Source organism: Geotrypetes seraphini, chromosome 4 (genome assembly GCF_902459505.1).
Source record: "Geotrypetes seraphini chromosome 4, aGeoSer1.1, whole genome shotgun sequence".
Classification (NCBI taxonomy): Eukaryota; Metazoa; Chordata; class Amphibia; order Gymnophiona; family Dermophiidae; genus Geotrypetes; species Geotrypetes seraphini.
The window spans coordinates 36,200,339-36,220,872 of NC_047087.1; the positions used below are offsets into that span (position 1 = coordinate 36,200,339).

The 20,534-nt window shown below is 43.4% G+C and overlaps 1 protein-coding gene across 3 annotated transcripts in view; it reads left to right on the plus strand.

Moving 5' to 3' along the window:
- LOC117359344 (fatty acyl-CoA hydrolase precursor, medium chain-like) overlaps positions 1-20,534 on the plus strand; it is a 63,303-nt gene that overhangs the window by 12,299 nt on the left and 30,470 nt on the right. For all 3 annotated transcript variants that reach the window (XM_033941950.1, XM_033941951.1, XM_033941952.1), the window contains exons 5-10: positions 1,241-1,374; positions 3,300-3,453; positions 13,180-13,293; positions 15,273-15,377; positions 16,952-17,089; positions 18,147-18,227. In XM_033941950.1, coding sequence (XP_033797841.1) covers positions 1,241-1,374; positions 3,300-3,453; positions 13,180-13,293; positions 15,273-15,377; positions 16,952-17,089; positions 18,147-18,227 — 726 coding nt within the window. The remainder of the gene's footprint in view (positions 1-1,240; positions 1,375-3,299; positions 3,454-13,179; positions 13,294-15,272; positions 15,378-16,951; positions 17,090-18,146; positions 18,228-20,534) is intronic.

Consider the following 20,534-nt stretch of genomic DNA (forward strand, 5'->3'; position numbering starts at 1 on the left):
GCCCCACACCGGCTTAGGCAGCAAGATTGAGCCCCCCTAGCAGAGACAGCAAGATCGGGCCCCCCACCAGCATAGGCAGCTCCAAACCCCTGGAGTATTTGAAATCCTATGCTGTTGCAGCCATTCGTAGGAGAGACCCCACAAGCTGTGCAACATGGAAAAACTCAGCTGTAACCCTTCATGGCAAGGCAACTGGTCAAATGATTAGATTTGAGGACACCAAAATTGTGGAGAAAGAAAACTGTTGATGGTCGAGAAGAATCAAAGTGGCAATAGAGATAACCAGTTAAGTGCCGATTCCATAACTGGACCACCCATGAAATAGCCAGTTTCATTTTGACTGGTTAGTGCTGGCATTCAGAAGCACTATCCAGTTATGTGTTGCTGAATATTGGTGATTTAACCATGCCCCGTTAAAACACTATGAATACTGACCCCTCTGTAGACCTTGCATCAACTCTTGAAAGGAAAAATTTCCCTTTGACAATTATCCTGGAAAAAGTACCTGCAGAGGTTTGTACCTGATTGTACTCTGGATATACTTTCCATGATAAACAAAGTACATATTTTGAAAATGCAAAATATTGTACATTAATGCCCCCTCCTGAGTTATGTCCCCCCAACCCACCTTCATTTTCCCTTTGATAAAAAGTACACACATTATTGATCCCTTGGGTACTGGGGAAAGGGTGGGCAGTTTAACCAGGTTAATGGCTTTTAAAAATTGATTTCAGATTTATTTGGGCAAGTCAAGACTGAGAATAAGTTAATGGAACCGGAGCAAAGCTTATGATCAAAATACCTTTTGCATCTGAACTGGAATGTTGCTACTCTTTGGGTATTGGCCAGATACTAGTGACCTGGATTGGCCACCGTGAGAACAGGCTACTGGGCTTGATCGACCATTGGTCTGATCCAGTAAGGCTATTCTTATGTTCTTACGTGAGCCAAGTATAGGACAATCAAGCCATTGTAACATCACTGATGAGGTTGTCTCTGAGGCACTGTGGAATAAGGCATTATGACATCACAATCTCAGCTCTGGAATGTTGCTCTCATTGGGGTTCCGGAATCTGGCTATTCTTTGAGATGCTGGAATGTTGCTACTCTTTGGGTTTTGGCCAGGTACTAGTGACCTGGATTGGCCACCGTGAAAGCGGGCTACTGGGCTTGATGGACCATTGGTCTGACCCAGTAAGGCTATTCTTATGTTCTTATGAACTACATCTACTATATTTAGGTGATGGTGTGGATCTATGGAGGAGCTTTTGTGTGTGGTGCTGCCTCACTCTATGACGGATCTGCATTATCTGCCTATGAAAATGTGGTGGTGGTGCCAATTCAGTACCGATTAGGGGTCATGGGATACTTCAGGTAAGACATTTTATATTCTACTTTGCATAATTTATTTATATGCATTTGGACATTTTGCCTTTTCCTGGGGTAACGTACAGGGTGGCAGTTATTTTAGAAGCCCTATTTGTGGTACATAAGCCAGCATTTAGATCTCTAAGGGGCTCATTTTCAAAACAGAAAAATCTCCAGGAAGTGGCATAAATAAACAGATGGACGTTTTTCTCACCAAAACCTTCCAATTCACTATTTTCAAACCTCTTTTCTATATGGATTTATGCTGTTCATCTGCAGTTCACCTAAATTTCAAGGGGGGGGTGTTAGAGGCATGGTGTGGGCGGAACTGAGGCATGATTTGGGCGGGGCTAGGGTGGGCTTATAACTTGGATGTTTTCGTGCCACAATCAAACATTTAAGAATATGTCCAGGGCACAATTTGGATGTTTGGGGCTAGACCTGTTTTAATAATGAATAAGTGCCAAAAAGGTGCCAAGGCTAACTAGATGACCACTAGAATGATGTAGGAGTCCCGGTTTATATTCGGGCCAGTGCCCAACGCCCACCATATTCCCCTCACAAACTTATTGCAGGCCTCCGCCGGGCCGCCAGGCTCTACACCCTGTCCCCCCTCCCTCCCTGCCCATCGTACCACCTCTGCCACTGGAATCCCTGGTGGTCCAGAGGTGTAGCAGGCAGGAGCGAGCTTTCCGCGCTCCTTCCCCACTGCTAACCCGCTCGCTCGCTCCCGCAAGTTTCGGCTTCAGCCACTGAGCGGTACCGAGTAGGAGCACGCTTTGGCGCTGCTGCTCAGCACTGAGCGGCTTTCTGAATGGCACTAAAAATGCCAGCACAGCTTTGTAAAGGAGGGGGTAAGTTAGCAGTAGAAGAAATCAGATCAGAGGAAGGCATAATGAAAAATACGTGCTAACCACAGTTAAGATTTTCGGAGGAGAGCCATGACTGTTTGCCAGTATCCTAACCTTTGCATATAATGGAAGTGACAGGTATGCAAATCTCTCTCATGCATATTCATTAGGGATATCTTGAAAACCTGACTGGCTGGGGGTCCCCCAGGACAGGTTTGGGAACCACTGTTCTATACTGATAAGAAATAAGTTAAGCAGAGGAAACAAATGAGTATTTAGTACAGGGATCTCAAAGTCCCTCCTTGAGGGCCGCAATCCAGTCAGGTTTTCAGGATTTCCCCAATGAACATGCATTGAAAGCAGTGCATGCACATAGATCTCATGCCTATTCATTGGGGAAATCCTGAAAACCCGACTGGATTGCAGCCCTCAAGGAGAGGACTTTGAGACCCCTGATTTAGTACCAGTGGAAGAGAAAACCAGGAAATAAAGTAAATATCAGAGAAGGAATTCATAGCCAGACAGGGTAAGGAGTTAGAATGCTTTGAACTAAACCTCAACTTTAAATACTAAAGAATGTTTCTTGTTTTACTCAGGGGTAGGGAACTCTGGTCCGCGAGAGCCGTATTCCAGTCGGGTTTTCAGGATTTCCCCCAATGAATATGCATGAGATCTATTTGCATGCACTGCTTTCAATGCATATTCATCGGGGAAATCCTGAAAACCCGACGGGAATACGGCTCTCGCGGACCGGAGTTCCCTACCCCTGCTCTAGAAGGCTGCAGTATAATTAATGCTACAGGTACCTCAAGTTTGCCTGCACCTGCTTTAAAACTTTAACCGGTTCAGCCCCATATTATTTTGCTCCTACTTTAAGCTGACTCATACTACTAGACATTTTCATAGAACTCATTTGTTTGCTTTTCCTTCATTGAAATGTTGCCTTTACAAGAGATTTCTAGATAGAATAAGCTGGTAAATAAAAATAAAGTTATTATTATTTATCACATATCCCCCCAATATATCCTGAGATGTATAAGAGTCTCATTCAGAAGAGCATTTCCCTCCTTATTCTTCCAGCACTGGGGATGAACATGCCCGTGGCAACTGGGGGTTTTTCGATCAACTTTCAGCCTTACATTGGGTTCAGGAAAACATTGAAGGCTTTGGAGGTGATCCAGATTCTGTGACCGTATTTGGAGAGTCTGTAGGGGGAGTAAGTACTTCCGGACTGGTAAGTATTACAAAAATCTTTAATGAACTGATATTTAGAACCTCATAAATCAGTGTGTTCCTCAGCCTATGGCTCTTCAACATTACACAATTTTAGACCCACGTGAAATAAAACTCGCCACTTCTCCTCAGATCTCCCAAGGAATTCTTACTTAATTTCCATTCAATAGTTCCTCTCTATCCTCTAACAGAGTAGAATTCACTGAAACCTTCTATTCCGCATTAACAGAAAACAGGATTTTCATTTATACTTTTTATGTATATCAATTTTTATTGAAAGAATCAAATAATCAGTACAATAGAATAATACAAAAATACATTCAATACAATAGGAATTACAATAAATTTCATACAAATTTAAATCATTCTTTCAAATTTAATTTCCATATGAATTAATTCAATCTTATCTACACCCCCCTTAATTCCATCCCCTACCCACTATCTTCCCCTAAATGAAATCCCTCACCCTGGATGAAAGTTGACAAAAATAAAAAATTAAAATAAATAACTGGAATGTAATTATTAAACCTAATTTTCATAATAAATCATTGATAACCAAACTTCGTATTTTTGGTGAAAGATTCTGAATATAAGGATCCCAAACATCCATAAAAAGACAAATTTTTTTAGGCGAACCTCGAACCTCCCAACTCTCAAATAAAAATAAGCGATGTAATTGATTCCTCCAATGCCAAAAACTTGGAGATTCATACAGGCTTTCTGAAATAAAAGACATTTTAGTTGGCCAAAAACCCCACAAGCTGATGCTTTACCAAGAATTATTCCCCTAGGACAACCCACTATTAAATTACCCCATAAAGAACCCAAAAATATTGCAATATTAACTTCCCTCATTGACCTGGGAATGTTCGACTACTGTGATTTATATTTCTCCTGGGACCTGCAATTTCTCAAGTACTTATTGGGCCATAGGTGATGGACATAGGGTTACCAGATTTTCCATTTGGAAAATCCAGACCCCTAGACCCGCCCAGTTCTACCCAGTCCCGCCTGTTACGCCCCAGTCCCAGTCCCAATCCCCCCTCCCCCAGCTCCCCTCCCCCACTGCCTGTTCTCGTCAGGCAGAAAGGCATCCGCGCGTGCCCGACAGTGATTTGTTCCAAGCTTTTCAAAACCTGGACGGACCCCCCGGACATGTCCTCAAAGGGAGGACATGTCTCGGGAAATCCGGACATCTGGTAACCAGTGTTCCCTCTAAGCGGGCGGGTGTTGTGAGCAAACTTTTTTCACCGTGAGCCAAAAATATCGGGCGCCAGCAAGTTATGAGCCAACTCGCCCGATTCTCCTCTCGCCGCCCTGCCATCTGCCGTACGCCTCTTCCGATCGTGCGCTGTGACGAGAAACGTGTGCGCTGCGATGTAATATTTTGTGCGCCAGCGCAGCTTAGCGGGAACACTGGTTCAAATGGTTTTATTTATTTCCCCAAATTTATTTTTGTTATACGCATTGAAAATATTTGATATTGCGTTTAAATCAAAATCTCAATAAACTTGAAACGAGTGCCCGTGAGATTGTGGGAGGGTTAAATACTCAAAACTTAGAAGTTTTTGCTACGCCAGCTTTCTGGTATCTTTACATACAGTGGCGTACCTAGCATATGTAACATCCGGGGCCCATCATTTTTTGGCACCCCCCCCCATCTGTAAGAAAAACATGATTTTTAGTAACAAACCACACGTCACACATGAGTACCTAGGAAAAGGCAGCATCTTACATATTGCAGTGAGCAGTACATCAATACACCCATTGTAAAACTAAACAAGCCAGACCAGCACAGATCAATCCTACACCGTCAATCCTAACAGAAAACCATGTCTTTCGAACACACAGAACACAGAAAACACCTTCGCCTAGTAAGGAATATGTAATCACAAACTAACCCCTCCCTCTTTTACAAAACTGTAGTGTGGATTTTAGCTACGGAGGTAACAGCTCTGATGCTCATAAAATTCTGAGCATCAGAGCTGCTACCACCAAGGCTGGTGCTAAAAACGCTTCACAGTTTTGTAAAAGGGGGGATAAAATAAAAATACATAGACAAAGGTTAAATTGAACCAGCAAGAAGCTGGACTCTGCATACAATGCTTCACAGAAACAGTGACACATGTCTCCTAAAGCAATAAATAAATAGAAATTTTTTTCTACCTTTGTCTTCTGTGGTTTCTCCTTTCCTCATCTTCTTGTAACTCTCTTCCTTCCATCCACTGTCTGCCGTCTCTCTTCCCCTATATGGCATCTTCTCTCCTTCTATGCCCCTTCCAGAAACTGTATGCCTCCCCCTTCCATCTCTCCTTTCACCCCATTGGTCTGGCATCTCTCTCCTCGCCTTCCCTCTCCCACACCTCTCCTCATAGTCTGGTATCTCCCCTTCCCTGATTCTCTGGCATCTCTCTCCTTTCCTTTTCTTCCATCTTTCGCTCCCCCTCCATGCTCTCACATCTCCCCCTTCCTTTTCCCTTAGACTGGCATACCTTCCTCCTACGCTCCAAGCCCTGGCATCTCCTTTAATTCCCTCCCTCATCTTCCTTCTCCCTCCAGCTGGGTACCGCAACACTCTTCCCTGCCGCTCTGCACTTCCCCACAATTGCCATGCTTCGGTTCCTCTTCTTCCTTCCTTCCCCCCCCCCCCCCCGCGGGACCCTGCGGCACCATCAACTCTTACTCCCTCTAATGTCGGCCCTGCAGCTCCAGACTTCCTCGCACCTTCTCCCCTCCCCCTTTGGATCGCTATTATTTTAAATGTTATAGCCGCGGAGCTGTATCCATCAGTGGAGATGTCTAACCTCGGCCTGCCCCGGAACTCTTACTGCAACAGTGACTTCCTGTTCCTGCCTAGACGGGCGGCTGCTGCAGTAAGAGTTCCGGGGCAGGCCGAGGTTAGACATCTCCACTGATGGATACAGCTCCGCGGCTATAACATTTAAAATAATAGCGATCCAAAGGGGGAGGGGAGAAGGTGCGAGGAAGTCTGGAGCTGCAGGGCCGACATTAGAGGGAGTAAGAGTTGATGGTGCCGCAGGGTCCCGCGGGGGGGGGGGGGAGGAGGAAGGAAGGAAGAAGAGGAACCGAAGCATGGCAATTGTGGGGAAGTGCAATCCCCCCAATGCGTCCCCTTACCTTACCGACGCGTGTGTGCGCTGTGAAGAGAAACTTTGCGCTGCGATGTAATATTTTGTGCGTGAGCGCAGGCCAACGCAGCTTAGCGGGAACACTGCTGGTAACCCTAGATCAGGGATGTCAAAGCCCCTCCTCGAGGGCCGCAATCCAGCCGGGTTTTCAGGATTTCCCCAATGAGTATGCATGAGATCTATTTGCATGCACTGCTTTCATTGTATGCTAATAGATCTCATGCATATTCATGGAGGAAATCCTGAAAACCCGACTGGATTGCGGCCCTCGAGGAGGGACTTTGACACCTCTGCCCTAGATGGACAGTCATAGAACGGAGAAGACTGCAGAAAACCCACAGCACTGATAATGCATTGAACAGCTTATAAGCAGTCGTGTGAAACATATGCACACGTACCCAAAGCGCACAATATTTCTGTACTGCTACACTGATGTTCCTACTATGCCACTGCAAAATTTAGATCTCTGTGACCTATACAACAGAACATGTATTCAAATAATTAGCCTAAATTCACAACTCCATTAAGACTAAAACATCATCTGGCTATGCACATGTTCCATTTGTATCCAAAAAGAAATGTCCACTATGTAGCGTGTTTTTAAATAAAAAGTTCTCTTTATCGTGGTGAAATCACCAATTGAAAAGTGTACAAAAGACATTCGAAAATCAATTGGTGGTAACTTAAATTTCTCTTCAGAATTTCTGCGTGCAGTCAGGCCGTACTTCTCCAGGCTATTACCTCATGAACTGGCTCTTCTCTTATTGTCCTTGCCTTGCAGATATACACCTAATATAAGTTTGTATGTTCCTTGATTTATATGCCACAGACATTTTACTCCAAAATTCCAAAGTTCAGAATTAAAGGCTGATACCCTTGGGGAAGGACACCAGAGGAAAGTTACGGTGTATCTCCCAGTTAAAAAAAAAAAAAACAACCCAAATAGCAAAACAAGAAATTATCTCCTTACAGTGTGTTTGAGATGTGCTGTGGTTGAGTCTCTCATACTCAGTCTGCTCTGCACTTGATATGAAATGAGATGCACCTTCTGGGTCCCACAAACCTCTGCAGGAACAACATTAAGGGCTCCTTTTACTAAGGAGCGTTAGGGCCTTAATGCGCGGAATAGCGCGCGCTAAATTGCCACGCACGCTAGACCTTAACGCCAGCATTGAGCTGGCGTTATTCTAGAAGCGTACCGCGCGGTATAGCGTGCGATAATTTCGTGCGTGCGCTAAAAACGCTAGCGGCACCTTAGTAAAAGGAGCCCTAAGTGCCATTGTAGCTTGAATCCCTTTTAAAGGCTATAACAGAGTCTTTGAAGGTTTCTGCTGTTTTCAATCTCTGTTACCTTCAGACCTTCTCTGAGTCTGCTCTTTTTCTCCTCTTTTAATCCATTTTGCTGGGATTTTACTGATCAGACCAAGCAGTTGGGGGGGGGGGAACTTCTCTTTCTAAAGGACTATGTTAAGGCAGCTCCCTGCTGCTTCATAGCAGTCTGGGACACATAAATCCCCTTCAGGGTGGGCAACCACTCCCACAAAAATCCAAAAGCATCCTACAAATATAGGGCTTCTTACATTTCCTTCCAAAACCACAAGATGGGAACACCGTCAGGCAATGAATGGCTCCTAGGCCCATCCTACATTACATCATATCACACCCAAAAGGAAACTACTATAATAGCAGGCTCCTGTGGTGTTCTTGCCCCCTCCAAAAAAAAAAAGAAATTATAAAGGCAAATTGGTACCCTATTACCACCAGGACCGTAATTAAAGTAGTAGGACAATCTTTAAACCAGGGGTGCCCACACTTTTTGGGTTTGCGAGCTACTTTTAAAATGACCAAGTCAAAATGATCTACCAACAATAAAATTTTAAAAAAACATAAAGCACACTGTAAGCAGAGAAAATGTTAATTATCATTTATATTCTGGGGGGTTTTCAAAGAGGTCAAGGCAGATGACTCTATGCACTGTCACCTCAGTAACAACCATACATAAATACACAAATATACCCCCTCCCTTTTTACTAAACCGCGATAGTAGTTTTTAGCGCAGGGAGCTGCGCTGAATGCCCCGCGCTGCTCTCGACGCTCATAGGCTCCCTGCGCTATAAACCGCTACTGCGGTTTAGTAAAAGGGGGCCATAGTGCAAAATATAGACAGCAGATATAAATTCTCAAAACGGACACATTTTGATCACTAAATTGAAAATAAAATCATTTTTCCTACCTTTGTTGTCTGGTGATATCATGAGTCTCTGGTTGCACTTTCTTCTTCTGACTGTGCATCCAGTATTTCTTCCCTTCTTTCAGCCTCCTAAATGCTTCCTCTTCTCCAGACCTCATTCTCTCCCCCAACTCTTTCTTCCTTTCTCCCTGCCCTTTCTTTCTCCCTGCCTCCCTTTATTTTTTTCTCTCTTCATGCCCCCTTTCTTTCTTTCTGTTTCCCTTCTTTCCTTCTGTCTCCCTGCCTGCCCCCTTTCTTTCTTTCTCCCTGCCCTCCCCCAAGCCACTGCCATTGCCATCGGGGAACAGGCCCTCAAGCCACTGCTGCCCCAAGCTCTCCATGCAGAAGCGTCGGACAGACCAGCATTCCTCTCTCTGACGTCAATTCTGCCGTCGGAGAGGAAGTTCTGGGCCAGCCAGGCAGCGATTGGCTAGCCCGGAACTTCCTCTCCGATGGTAGAATTGACGTTGGGGAGAGAAAGGCTGATTGGCCCGGTAGAATGCGAAGGCAACACGAGTCTATCACGGAGCCCGGGATGGGCTCCGTAATCGACTTACTTTGCCTTTGCGATCTACCAGTCAATCGCGATCGACGTATTGGGCACCCCTGCTTTAAAGAATGCTGGAATTGAATGGTATTGTTTCTCCCAAGGTCAACTTTTCCCCTTTTACTAAGGTGCGCTAACTGATTAGCGCGCGCACTAATCGATTTAGTGTGCGCTTAATGCTAATGCGTCTATAGACTAACATGCACGCGTTAGCATTTAGCGCGCGCTAATTGATGTTGCAATTTCAAGAACTGAATGTCCAAATGTGCGTAACTTGTTTTTTCCCCATTTTTGTGATAAATGCGAATGTGGTCGATTCAAATGGCTGTCAAATGTTAATTATGCATCGGTAAGCTCTTTTGGGCAGGGACTGTTTTCTTCTTCTTTGTGAATGCAACGCTGCACTACAGAAATAATTAATCGTAGTAGTAGTAGGATCTGGCTAAAACTTTGTCCTAGATGGTTGGAAGAATGAAGCTAGTCAACACGGATACCACTTATTGGACTGTGGAAATTTGCCAAACTTTACAAACCACCCACGTACTGTAATTTGTGACTACACAAGTGAGTTAGATCTGAGGCTGGCCTTTGCCTGTCTTGAACATGTTTAGCAACAAACTTTCTTGTCATGTCAAAATAAAAAGCCAGCACATTGATGAATGGAGGGCATCTTCACACATTGAGACTCAGCTGAAAGTCCAGCCTGGAAGCAGGTATCTTCCTCTTGTTCCTCCAGCAGTCCAGTTAAGAGCCCTTGCTATGGTGGAGCAGAAGTAACAGAACACTGGGGGCTGATATTCAGACGGTAGCCATCAGCGTGTTCCTGACCACCACCTACTTTCTCCGCAGAAATTCAATGCTGGACCATATCTGGGCTCTGGCATTGAATTTCCGAGTATATGGGAGTGGCGAAAACATAGCTAGTTAAGGGTTTCTTTTACTAAGATGCACTAATGGATTTAGAACACGCTACACCCATTTTATCCCTATGTGCTTCTTAGCATTTAGCATATCTTTGTCTCATCTCTCTCTCCTTCTCTGCACAAACTGAACAGACCGCTAAAGCCTTTTTTTCTCTCTCTCTCTCTCTATAATAGCACCAAAAACTGGCCTTTCCTGTCTGATCACACTACCAAAGCCCTTTTTCACAGGTCTTCCCCTAAGCCATCTCTCTCCCCTTCAGTCTGTTCAAAATTCCGCCACTGTCACTATGCTCACGTTACCCTACTTCTCACATCATTCCATTGGCTCCCTAAATAATATTAAATATTGAACTAGGCCAGTTACTGGGCAGACTTGCACGGTCTGTGTCTGTGTATGGCCGTTTGGTGGAGGATGGGCAGGGGAGGGCTTCAATGGCTGGGAGGGTGTAGATGGGCTGGAGTAAGTCTTAACAGAGATTTTGGCAGTTGGAACCCAAGCACAGTACCGGGTAAAGCTTTGGATTCTTGCCCAGAAATAGCTAAGTAGAAAAATTAAAAAAATTAAATAAAATTTTAATTGAATCAGGTTGGGCAGACTGGATGGACCATTCAGGTCTTTATCTGCCATCATCTACTATGTTACTATGTATATTCACTTCTGCATACAGTTCAATCTCCTTTGGCTGACTTACAAGTGGAATTCACTCTGCAGCTCCTCGGTATCTCTCCTCTCCCCTTATATTCCCCCCCCCCCTCACGAACTCCACTCATTAAGGCCCAAATTCTGTAACTGGCGCCTAATGTTAGGCATCTATTATGGAGGCGCCCATCTAGCTAGGCGCCTATCTAAATTGAATAACAAGCTCAAATCAGCTTTTTAATCGTCAATAATTGAAACTTAGGCGCCTATCAAGAAAGAGCGATTCTGTAACAAGGCGCCTCTAATAATTTAGGCGGCCTTCAAAAAAAGAGGAGCTATGCATGTTAGGCGTGGGCGTGGCTTCGTGTTAAGCGCCTTGTTACAGAATCGCTGCTCTTAAGCATGGCCGCCCAACTTTTAGTTGGGCCTAGAGCTGGCCTATTTATTGGGCACCTCCAAAATAGGTGCCGCTCAGCGTGATTCACTAAACGGCGCCCAATTTTACTTAAATCGTGCACTTAACTTTTAGGCACTTCTTATAGAATTTGCCCTTAAGTCTCTCCTAACTGTGTCCTTCTCCTCTACTGCCAACTCCAGATTTCGTCCCTTCTTTCTTGCTGTCCCGTATGCCTGGAACAGACTGCCCGAGTCAGTACGTCAAGCTCCAGCTCTGGCAGTTTTCACATTCAGACTAGAAGCCCACTTTTTTGCTGCCGCTTTTAACGGCTAACTCCAACCCGCTCGTAAAGTACCCATGTCTATTTTGTCACTCCCTCTGCAGTTCCCTACCCCAATTAAACTGTTCGTCTGATTAGATTGTAAGCTCTGTCAAGCAGGGACGGTCTCTTCATGATTAATGCAATGTACAGCGCTGTGTGCTTCTGGCGTTAAAGAAATGATAAGCAATAGTAGTAATGGAGAGCTTCCCTCTGCTTAGAGCAGGGGTGTCCAACCTTTTGGCTTCCCTGGGCCGCTTTGACTGAAAAAAAAATGTTTCTGGGGCCGCACAAACACGTAAACGCTGCAGCAAGACAGAGGAGGGAGCCGGCAAGATGGTAAATACCCAGGGGCAGCCGAGGAAAACACTGCATCACCCTCAACCTGGGCTGCACAAAATACTTCAGGGGGCCGCATGCGGCCCTCGGGCCACAGGTTGGACACCCCAGGCTTAGAGGGAACAGTGCTGGCTGGGTGTGTTCCAGAACTGTGAACCATTGGCTTTCATTATGCAATTAAATTGGGTGGGGGAGGGGGGAACGCACTTCCTTTAATCCAATAAAGCAAAATAAATATGAACTCGATTTTCCAGCTGTCCTGGTTATATCCTGGTTCTTTCAAATCCTAATTGTGAAGCTGGTGGGATATTAATGATCCTGATGTTTGCCAGAGGGACGCCCAAAATTTTCCTCCCTCTGAAATTGCCCATCCATTTCAATCAAATGGATGTAAAATGTAAAATGGATATAAAATGGAAACATTAACAGTAGTACAAAGTACATAATTTAGGGGTCCTCTTACTAAGGTGCGCTAACCGATTTAGCATGTGTTAATCTTTAGCACATGCTAAATCGGTTAGCACACCTTAGTAATAGAACCCCCTAGATATAAGTGTGAAGTCCTTTCACTAAGCTGTGGCAAAAAGTGGCCTGGCACACCCTTGTGTGGGCTTTTCCTGCACGCTAAAGCCCTATAATGGCCAATTGTCCTTTCTAACTGGCCATGCGCTAACTTTACCATTAGCGCACAGCCATTAAAAAAACATTTTTCCCTGTCTGTCCCGGTGGGCTCATAATCTATCTAATATACCTGAGGCAATGGGGAGGGGAGTGGGGGGTGTTAAACTCCCCCCCCCCCTTTATGAATCCATGTTAGACCTTTTTTTTTGCTGGCCATGGCGGAATAAGCTCCGATTGTCATAGAATTCCTATGAGTGTCGGAGCTTTTACCGCAACAACCATGATAAAAAAAGTCTAAAGCGACTTCATAATGGGGGGGGGGGGGGTAAGTGACTTGCCCAGGGGCACAAGAAACAGCATAGGTTTGAACCCACAACCTCAGGGTGCTGAGGATGCTCCACACTCTCCCCACTATTGGTATTTCTATGAGAGGGTTGGTTCCCCTGCTCTGTGAACGATGACTCCATGCTGAAACATGCAGCACGATGGTAGAAATGTAGGTCCCCAGCTATGAATACCCTACTTTCCAGTTATTAAACTCATTGTGACCTTTGTGTTCCAGATTCTATCTCCTTTATCTAAGGGTTTGTTTCATAAGGCCATTTCTGAGAGTGGATCTGCAAACATTCCCGGTTTAGTTGTCTCCGATCGTCAAGTGCTAGCTCAGTTTGCAAAAGTAAGTTTTTACGAGTTTTCTGGATTACGGGTACACCAAACTGTGTTTCTTTTCTTGTCTTTTACAAAGCATTCTCCCTCCCATCAGCCTAAGATTTTGATTTTTCACCCCCACCGGAAACATACACAGGTTTATTTATGCTGCTGTGTTCGTACTGGTTAGTGCTGGAAAGGAACCTACTCCAAGACTTCACTAATGTATGCCAGCAAGGGTTCCTCTTTCTTAAGACCCCCCCTCCCCCACCTCAGCTCATTACCTCTGTTTGAACCTCAGCAGCTCTTTGGACAGTAAAAATTAAACCAAATCAGCAAATGGCAAAAGGACAGTATGTTGGCCTTAAATACAGCAAAATCTTCAGTAATGTTTTTTTCCATGGAAAAAAAGATCTTAAACTCTCACCACATATACTCCTAGATAGTACCCCTCTTCAAATAGTAACTACAATAAAAATATTGGGAATAACACTAGATCAGGAACTCTCTTACCATAATCAAATTAGCTCAGTAGTCAAAAACTGTTTTTACAAACTACGACTCATCAGATCACTATCAAAAGTCCTAAAACCAGAAGCTCTTAACACCTTAATCCACTCATTAATCATTTCCAGATTAGACTATTGCAATACTTTATACCATGGCATAACCAATAAGGAAATTAGGCGATTACAGATAATACAAAATACAGCAATAAAAATTATAACAAATTCAAAAAAATATGAGCATGTTACACCACTTTTACAAACTGCTCATTGGCTACCAATCACACACAGAATAACTTTTAAAATCATACTCTTAACATTTAAAATTCAACAATCACATGTGCCACTATTTTTGGACCATTTTTTGATACCATATTCATCATCTAAGACACTGAGATCAACACAACAACATCTATTAACTATTCCGTCTTTAAAAATAATAGGGACCAGGAGATCTACCATTTTTTCGGTCATAGCACCTCAGCTCTGGAACAATTTACCACTATTTATACGTAATGAACCTTCTTTAGAAAAATTTAAGCGTTTCCTTAAAAGCTTTCTGTTCAAGGATGCTTTTCAATATATAGAAAATATTACCTACAAATATTAAATCCCAGTTTTTAATGAGTGTTATGTGTAGGTCGCCAAAATACTCTTTATTTCACTTTATATCTTGGATTTGAGATCCTACCATATATGTTTTCCATGACCCCTCCATATGTTTTTTCCTTAAATGTTTCTTTTTCTTTTCTTAAAAAAATTTGTAGTTCACCCCTTTTGCCTTTTGTACCAGTTTGTAATAGAATGCCAAAATTTGTCTATATTATCTTGTTTTGTCCTCCCCAATTTGTTAATTGTTATTTTAAAAACAATTAAAAGGTCAAAAAGCAGATGATAAGAGGAAAAAGAACACATGTGTACGATGTCATCACATAAACGTCCATGCATGCGAAGACGCCCTCCAGATGTGGCCTTGATGTCGGGGACTTCCAAAGCCCGGACAAACTGCTGGGCTTTGGAAATCCCTCCAGGCACCCCGACAGTCCTCTCTAAAGATGGCATGTCTGGGTTTTCCCAGACATTTGGTAATCCTAGTTAGGCGCACACACTCAATGCTGCCCGTGCCTCAAGTTACATGTGTAAATGGACAATTATGCGTTGCGCTTAGTGTTCTATTGAGATGCCTAACTTTCACCATTCTCTTGAATTTACACACCAGAATGTCCCATGCTTTGTGTAATTTTGAAACCCTTTTACTAAACATTAGCATGTTAACAGACATTAGCGAGTACTAAGTATCACATGGCCCATAGGTCTTAAAAAAAAAAAAAAAGCTGCCCAACATTTAGCACATACTGATATCCATTAGCATGTGTTAAGCTTTAGTAAAAGGATTCCTTAGTAACGCGTGTTATCCAATTGAATGAATAGATCGATAAATTGCTAGTTGAAAACCACTGCTGTTTCCTTTCTTTTTTTTCTGTTTTCACGCTGATTTCAGTCAGTGGCAAGCAGGGCCGGCTGTGAAGAAACAAATTCGGCTGCCATGGTGAGCTGTTTAAGGAAAAAGAAGGCAGAGGAGCTTCTGGATCCTACTTTAATTAATGTAGGTGAAATTTTTAATAAAATCAACTGGACAAACAGTTTCTACCCCTAGCTAGAGAATTCGGCAAGTACACACATGAAAGTCTCAAGAGACTTTCAATTCTTAAAATATTATTTGTACCTTCAGTAAGAACTGCATTTCCTCTAGGATAGATTTTGTTCTTTCTTTGGGGGTGGGGGGAGGGGGAAAGGGGTTCTTCAAGCTTAATCAGAATCAGTGGTGGAATCCTGATACCATGCATCTTCATTTACAATTCCCCAGGGATTCTGTCCCTAATTTAAGTAGATTTAACATCCCCCCCCCACACACACACTTTTTCAAGTCTATTTATTGTGGGAATAGTGAGGCCAGAAGCCATGCCCTAGGGCACTGTTTCCCAACTCGGGTTCTGGAGTACCCCCTTGCCAGTCAGGTTTTCAGGAGATCCACAATGAATATGCATGAAAGAAATTTGCATACAATGGAGGCAGTGTATGCAAATTAAGTTTATGCATATTCATTGTGGATCTCCTGAAAACGCGACTGGCAAGTGGATACTCCAGGACCGAGTTGAGAAACACTGCCCTAGGGCTCCTACCAGAGCTCAGTGTCTTAGGCTTTAAACCACCAGACTTAAACTCTAGGGGGCCAGATTCTCAAAACTTTCTGCACCCAACGATGGTCGCTAAACCAGTTTCAGTCGATTTAGCGCACCAGATTGTCAGAACGGCTCACCGTGGTCTTTCCTAAGCTTCCTAGCAGCCTCTGACTCTCCCATGCAAATGTAGTACAACGAGGCCATTACTATTAAAATGGTAATAAAATGGGCTCATTAATATTTAAATGAGCACTCCGGGTGATTCTCCAAAAGAAGCGTTGGCTTTTAACAACCCAAAATTGCTGGCTGGTCCAGGAGTGCCGGTACTATGAAAAGAGCGCCTCAGGCGTATGTTTCTAGTTGTGGCTCATGTTAAAAAATATAGTGATGCAAAAAAAATCTCAAGTGCGTGCATTAAAGGCATGTCTTATATGTGTTTGTTGAAAGCTGACGATTGCACCTCCCCTCTCTCCCCTTCATCCAATAGCACTGGCATGCCTATGATTGACAGAACGATGCAGCTTTTGCTGGTAGTTCTCTGCCCCCTCCCATGCCTTTTTCCGTGGACTATTCTGCACACGTGCAGATCGCTGTCACCAGCAACTGATCTCACGTAGATTTAGCGATCCTCCACGAACCTCATTTGCATGCACAGCTCTTTGAGAATGGCTCATCTTTTTAGAATCGTTAGATTTATGGCCACTACAGCGACCCGTCGAATTTTACCAGTGATATTAGATACTTCGTCCCTGGTTTTGCCCACCTAGAATGTGGAAGATCTGATAGTTGAACAAAAATATTCTAATATTATAGTACAAGGTTCAGGATGAAAAACCCACTTATAGGACAATGACTAACCAACCAACATTTTCCTTTACTGGACAAATAAGCAAATAGAACTGAAAGAATAATCTGTTTATATTTGCCTTGGTTTAGAAGAATAACTTGGCTATGAAAAATACTTATATAATTAATAAATAAATTATTTTCTCTGTAGCAATTCCCAAATGTACCAATGGTTGTGGATGGCATCTTTCTTCTAAAGAGCCCTGACGAGATGAAACCAGGAGAGGCCAACCCTGTCCCTTATTTGCTAGGAGTAAACACACAGGAATTTGGTTGGTTGCTTCCGCATGTAAGTTTATAGCAACTATTTTGTATACCAAACTTTAAAACACAATTGCTGTTCATGAAATGTACTGGATATAAATTTAAAGTGCTTTGATTTAGACACCTTTTTTTTTTTTTTGGGGGGGGGGGGTATTTACAGGGCACCCTCCCCCAAGGTGTCATACAACAAATATTGGGGTCAGTTAGCGCGCCTTAGTAAAAGGACTCCATATTGTTATAGTGAATCCCAGTCCTAAGGATCTTACTATCTGATCTTACTATCTTGGGATGCACTGGGGAGGGGCCTAATATAACCTGGGCCAATCAGAGCCTCAGGCCCCTCCTCAGATGCACTGGGAAGAGGCTTTGATTGGCCCAGATGCCTAAGGGCCCTCTCCCCATAGCAGTGGAGCTTTATACCTGACCCCTTCCTGCGAGTCTGTAGTCAGTTCTTTCCAAGGCACTTCTACAGGTCCAAGATTGAGGAAAGATTTCCTTGCAATAGTATTCTCTTTTTCATTCTCTCTACATGTTGTTCCAAAAAATTCAGGGTTCTCCGTATTAAACCCAGGAATATACATTGCTACCAGCTTCTCTGGGTGGTGCCATGGGGCAATGGTTCACTACTCTGCCTATTCTCACCAACCCCCATGTCTACTCCAACAGGGACATGTTACCAGAGCAAGGATCCCAATGTGATTGGGAATGGGGACATGCCTGAAACCCAGCAGAATGGGGGGAGGGGTTATGTATTCAGTTTTCCCAAGGTATACAGAAACATTGAATTATATTGTATTAATAGATAATACAAAATGGCTATTTCTATTCTCTGAATTCAATCTTGTCAGAAATGTACCCTATCTACAGTAGGTCTTGCATTTTGGTGAAACAACTCAATGGCAACCCTTCTCCATCATCATCTGGTCTAAAGCTTTCTGCCAAAGCCTTAGGACAGTAAAAGGTTTGTTCTGACCCTGGGAGAGCATTTCAGAGAGGAACACTTCTTTGGAGCAGAATGCCTGTTTTATATTCATGATTAAATAATAGTCTAAGTTAATGTTTCAATGTGTCCTAATGTGCAGCTATCGAAAGCTTATCCATTGGTGCAAGAAAGAAGTAGAGAAAATATTACCTGTTCTCTGGGGGAATCAATGCCACTCATGGTAAGACATAACTTAAGTAGCAAGTGTGTTTATTTTTTTTTTTTAATTTATTGGTTGGGATTTATTAACTGGTTTTATGAAAAGACTAGCCCAAGGCTGTGTACAGCAGGTACAGCTTAGCATATGACTGAAGTCTACAAAATCCTGAGTCAAAAATTTACAAAGACTAGGGGACACTCAATGAAGTTACAGGGAAATACATTTAAAACCAATAGAAGGAAATATTTTTTCACTCAGAGAATAGTTAAGCTCTGGAACGCGCTGCCAGAGGTTGTGGTAAGAGCGGATAGCGTAGCTGATTTTAAGAAAGGTTTGGACAATTTCCTGGAGGAAAAGTCTATAGTCTGTTATTGAGACAGACATGGGGGAAGCCACTGCTTTCCCTGGATCGGCAGCATGGAATGTTGCTACTCTTTGGGTTTTTGCCAGGTATAAGGGACCTGGATTGGCCACCATGAGAACGGGCTACTGGGCTAGATGTATCATTGGTCTGACCCAGCATGGCTCTTAAGTGTGCTCTTATGTGTGCCAAGTATAGGACAATAAAGACATTGTAACATCACTGATGAGGTTGGCTCTGAGGCATTATGACATCACAATCTCAGCTCTGGAATGCTGCTCTCATTGGGGTTCCGGAATCTTGTTATTCTTTGAGATGCTGGAATGTTGCTACTCTTTGGGTTTTGGCCAGTACTAGTGACTTGGATTGGCCACTGTGAGAATGGGCTACTGGGCTTGATGGACCATTGGTCTGACCTAGTATGGCTATTCTTATGTTTCAATTATGTTAAACAGCATAACAGTAGTAAAGTGACCAAATATAAACATAAATACAATGAATGAAGTAAAGTCAAATATGAACATTCAATTTGCAAAATCCAAGTTGACCTCATTGAATTGCAAACTGAATGTTTGCATTTAGAAAGAAGAGTTTGCTTTTTGCAGATGACACGAACATTTGCAAAAGAGTGGAGACCAAAGAGGAAATAAACAACATGAGAAGCCATCTACAAATGTTAGAAAGATTGTCTAACATTTGCTGTGTCATTTTCTTGTTTGTTTCTGAATTCATGAATTTCTAATAGAGCATAAGCAGCATGAATACTAAGGAGTAAAATATTCAGCCGGCTGTGGTGATTTTTTTTTTTAGCCACTGCCGGCTTTATGCCCAGGTATTCAGTGCAAGATCATTTTGAGTCAATAGCTTTGAATATTATTTCTAGGTATGTGTGGATGGCCAAAACTTCCAGATAGGACTGTGTTTTATGCGGTCCAATTTGTCTGGTTACTTTATCCGGCTAAGGGTTGAATACCGGCACTTAACCACATAAGCACTGGCTCTGCCCCCAAACCACCCACAACATAGCCAGTTTCAGCTTAGGCAGTTTGGCCTGGATTCTGTACCCGGTGCCATTGTCAGCGGCCGCCCATCATGTGTCAATCATGCAATGGCGACGGTTATAGAACTCATACCTCTGACAAAGGTAGGCACAGGAAATGTAGGCCAGAGTTTTCCAGGCCTACATTTCAGGCACCTACCTTTGATGAGAATCGCACCTCTGAAGGTGCTTTATGGCGCCTAATGCCACTTCTGGGGTTTGCAGTGGCGTCAAGCACCGTAAATCACCTACAGAGACATGATTTTGGTGCTGATTTTTTTAAGGCGCTGGTAGGTGCCTTGAAAATCAGTGAAAAACATCATTTAAAACCAGCGCTGGTGACATTTAGAGAATCTGGGCCTTTGAGGATATATTCAGCTGCACTATTCATTTTACTGCCACTTAATATACCCACACAGGCAATTTAACTGTGCAGGAGTCTCACTTTGAATATCAATTTCTAAGTTAAAATTAAATGTTCTTAAGAATAACAGTGCTTAAGAATTAATTTTCAGCAGGGGCGGCCCTTTAATGAGGCAGCACACTTGAAGGAGCAGCATCTTATTTCCGGCCCTCTCTGCCACTCCCCTTCCCAGCATCTAAGGCTTTCACCTTTCTCACCACAATCGGCATTTATCCCATTCTACCTCCCCCCACCTCACCACCGCATCTACTGTTAGTTTTCTGTAAAAGTCATCGGGTGGCAGTAGCGATTCCCTGCCGCCGGTCCCTGCATCTTCTCTCCACTGCAGCCCTCCCCAGTGGAAACAGGAAGCTGTCAGAGAGGCCAGGCCGCAGTGGAGAGAAGATGCAAGGACCAGTGGCAGTGAATCACTACCGCAACTTTTACAGAAAACTAAAGGTAGATGTGGAAGGCGGAGGGTGGGGGGGTGGGTGAAGGTAGAATGGAAAAAATGTCAATTATGGG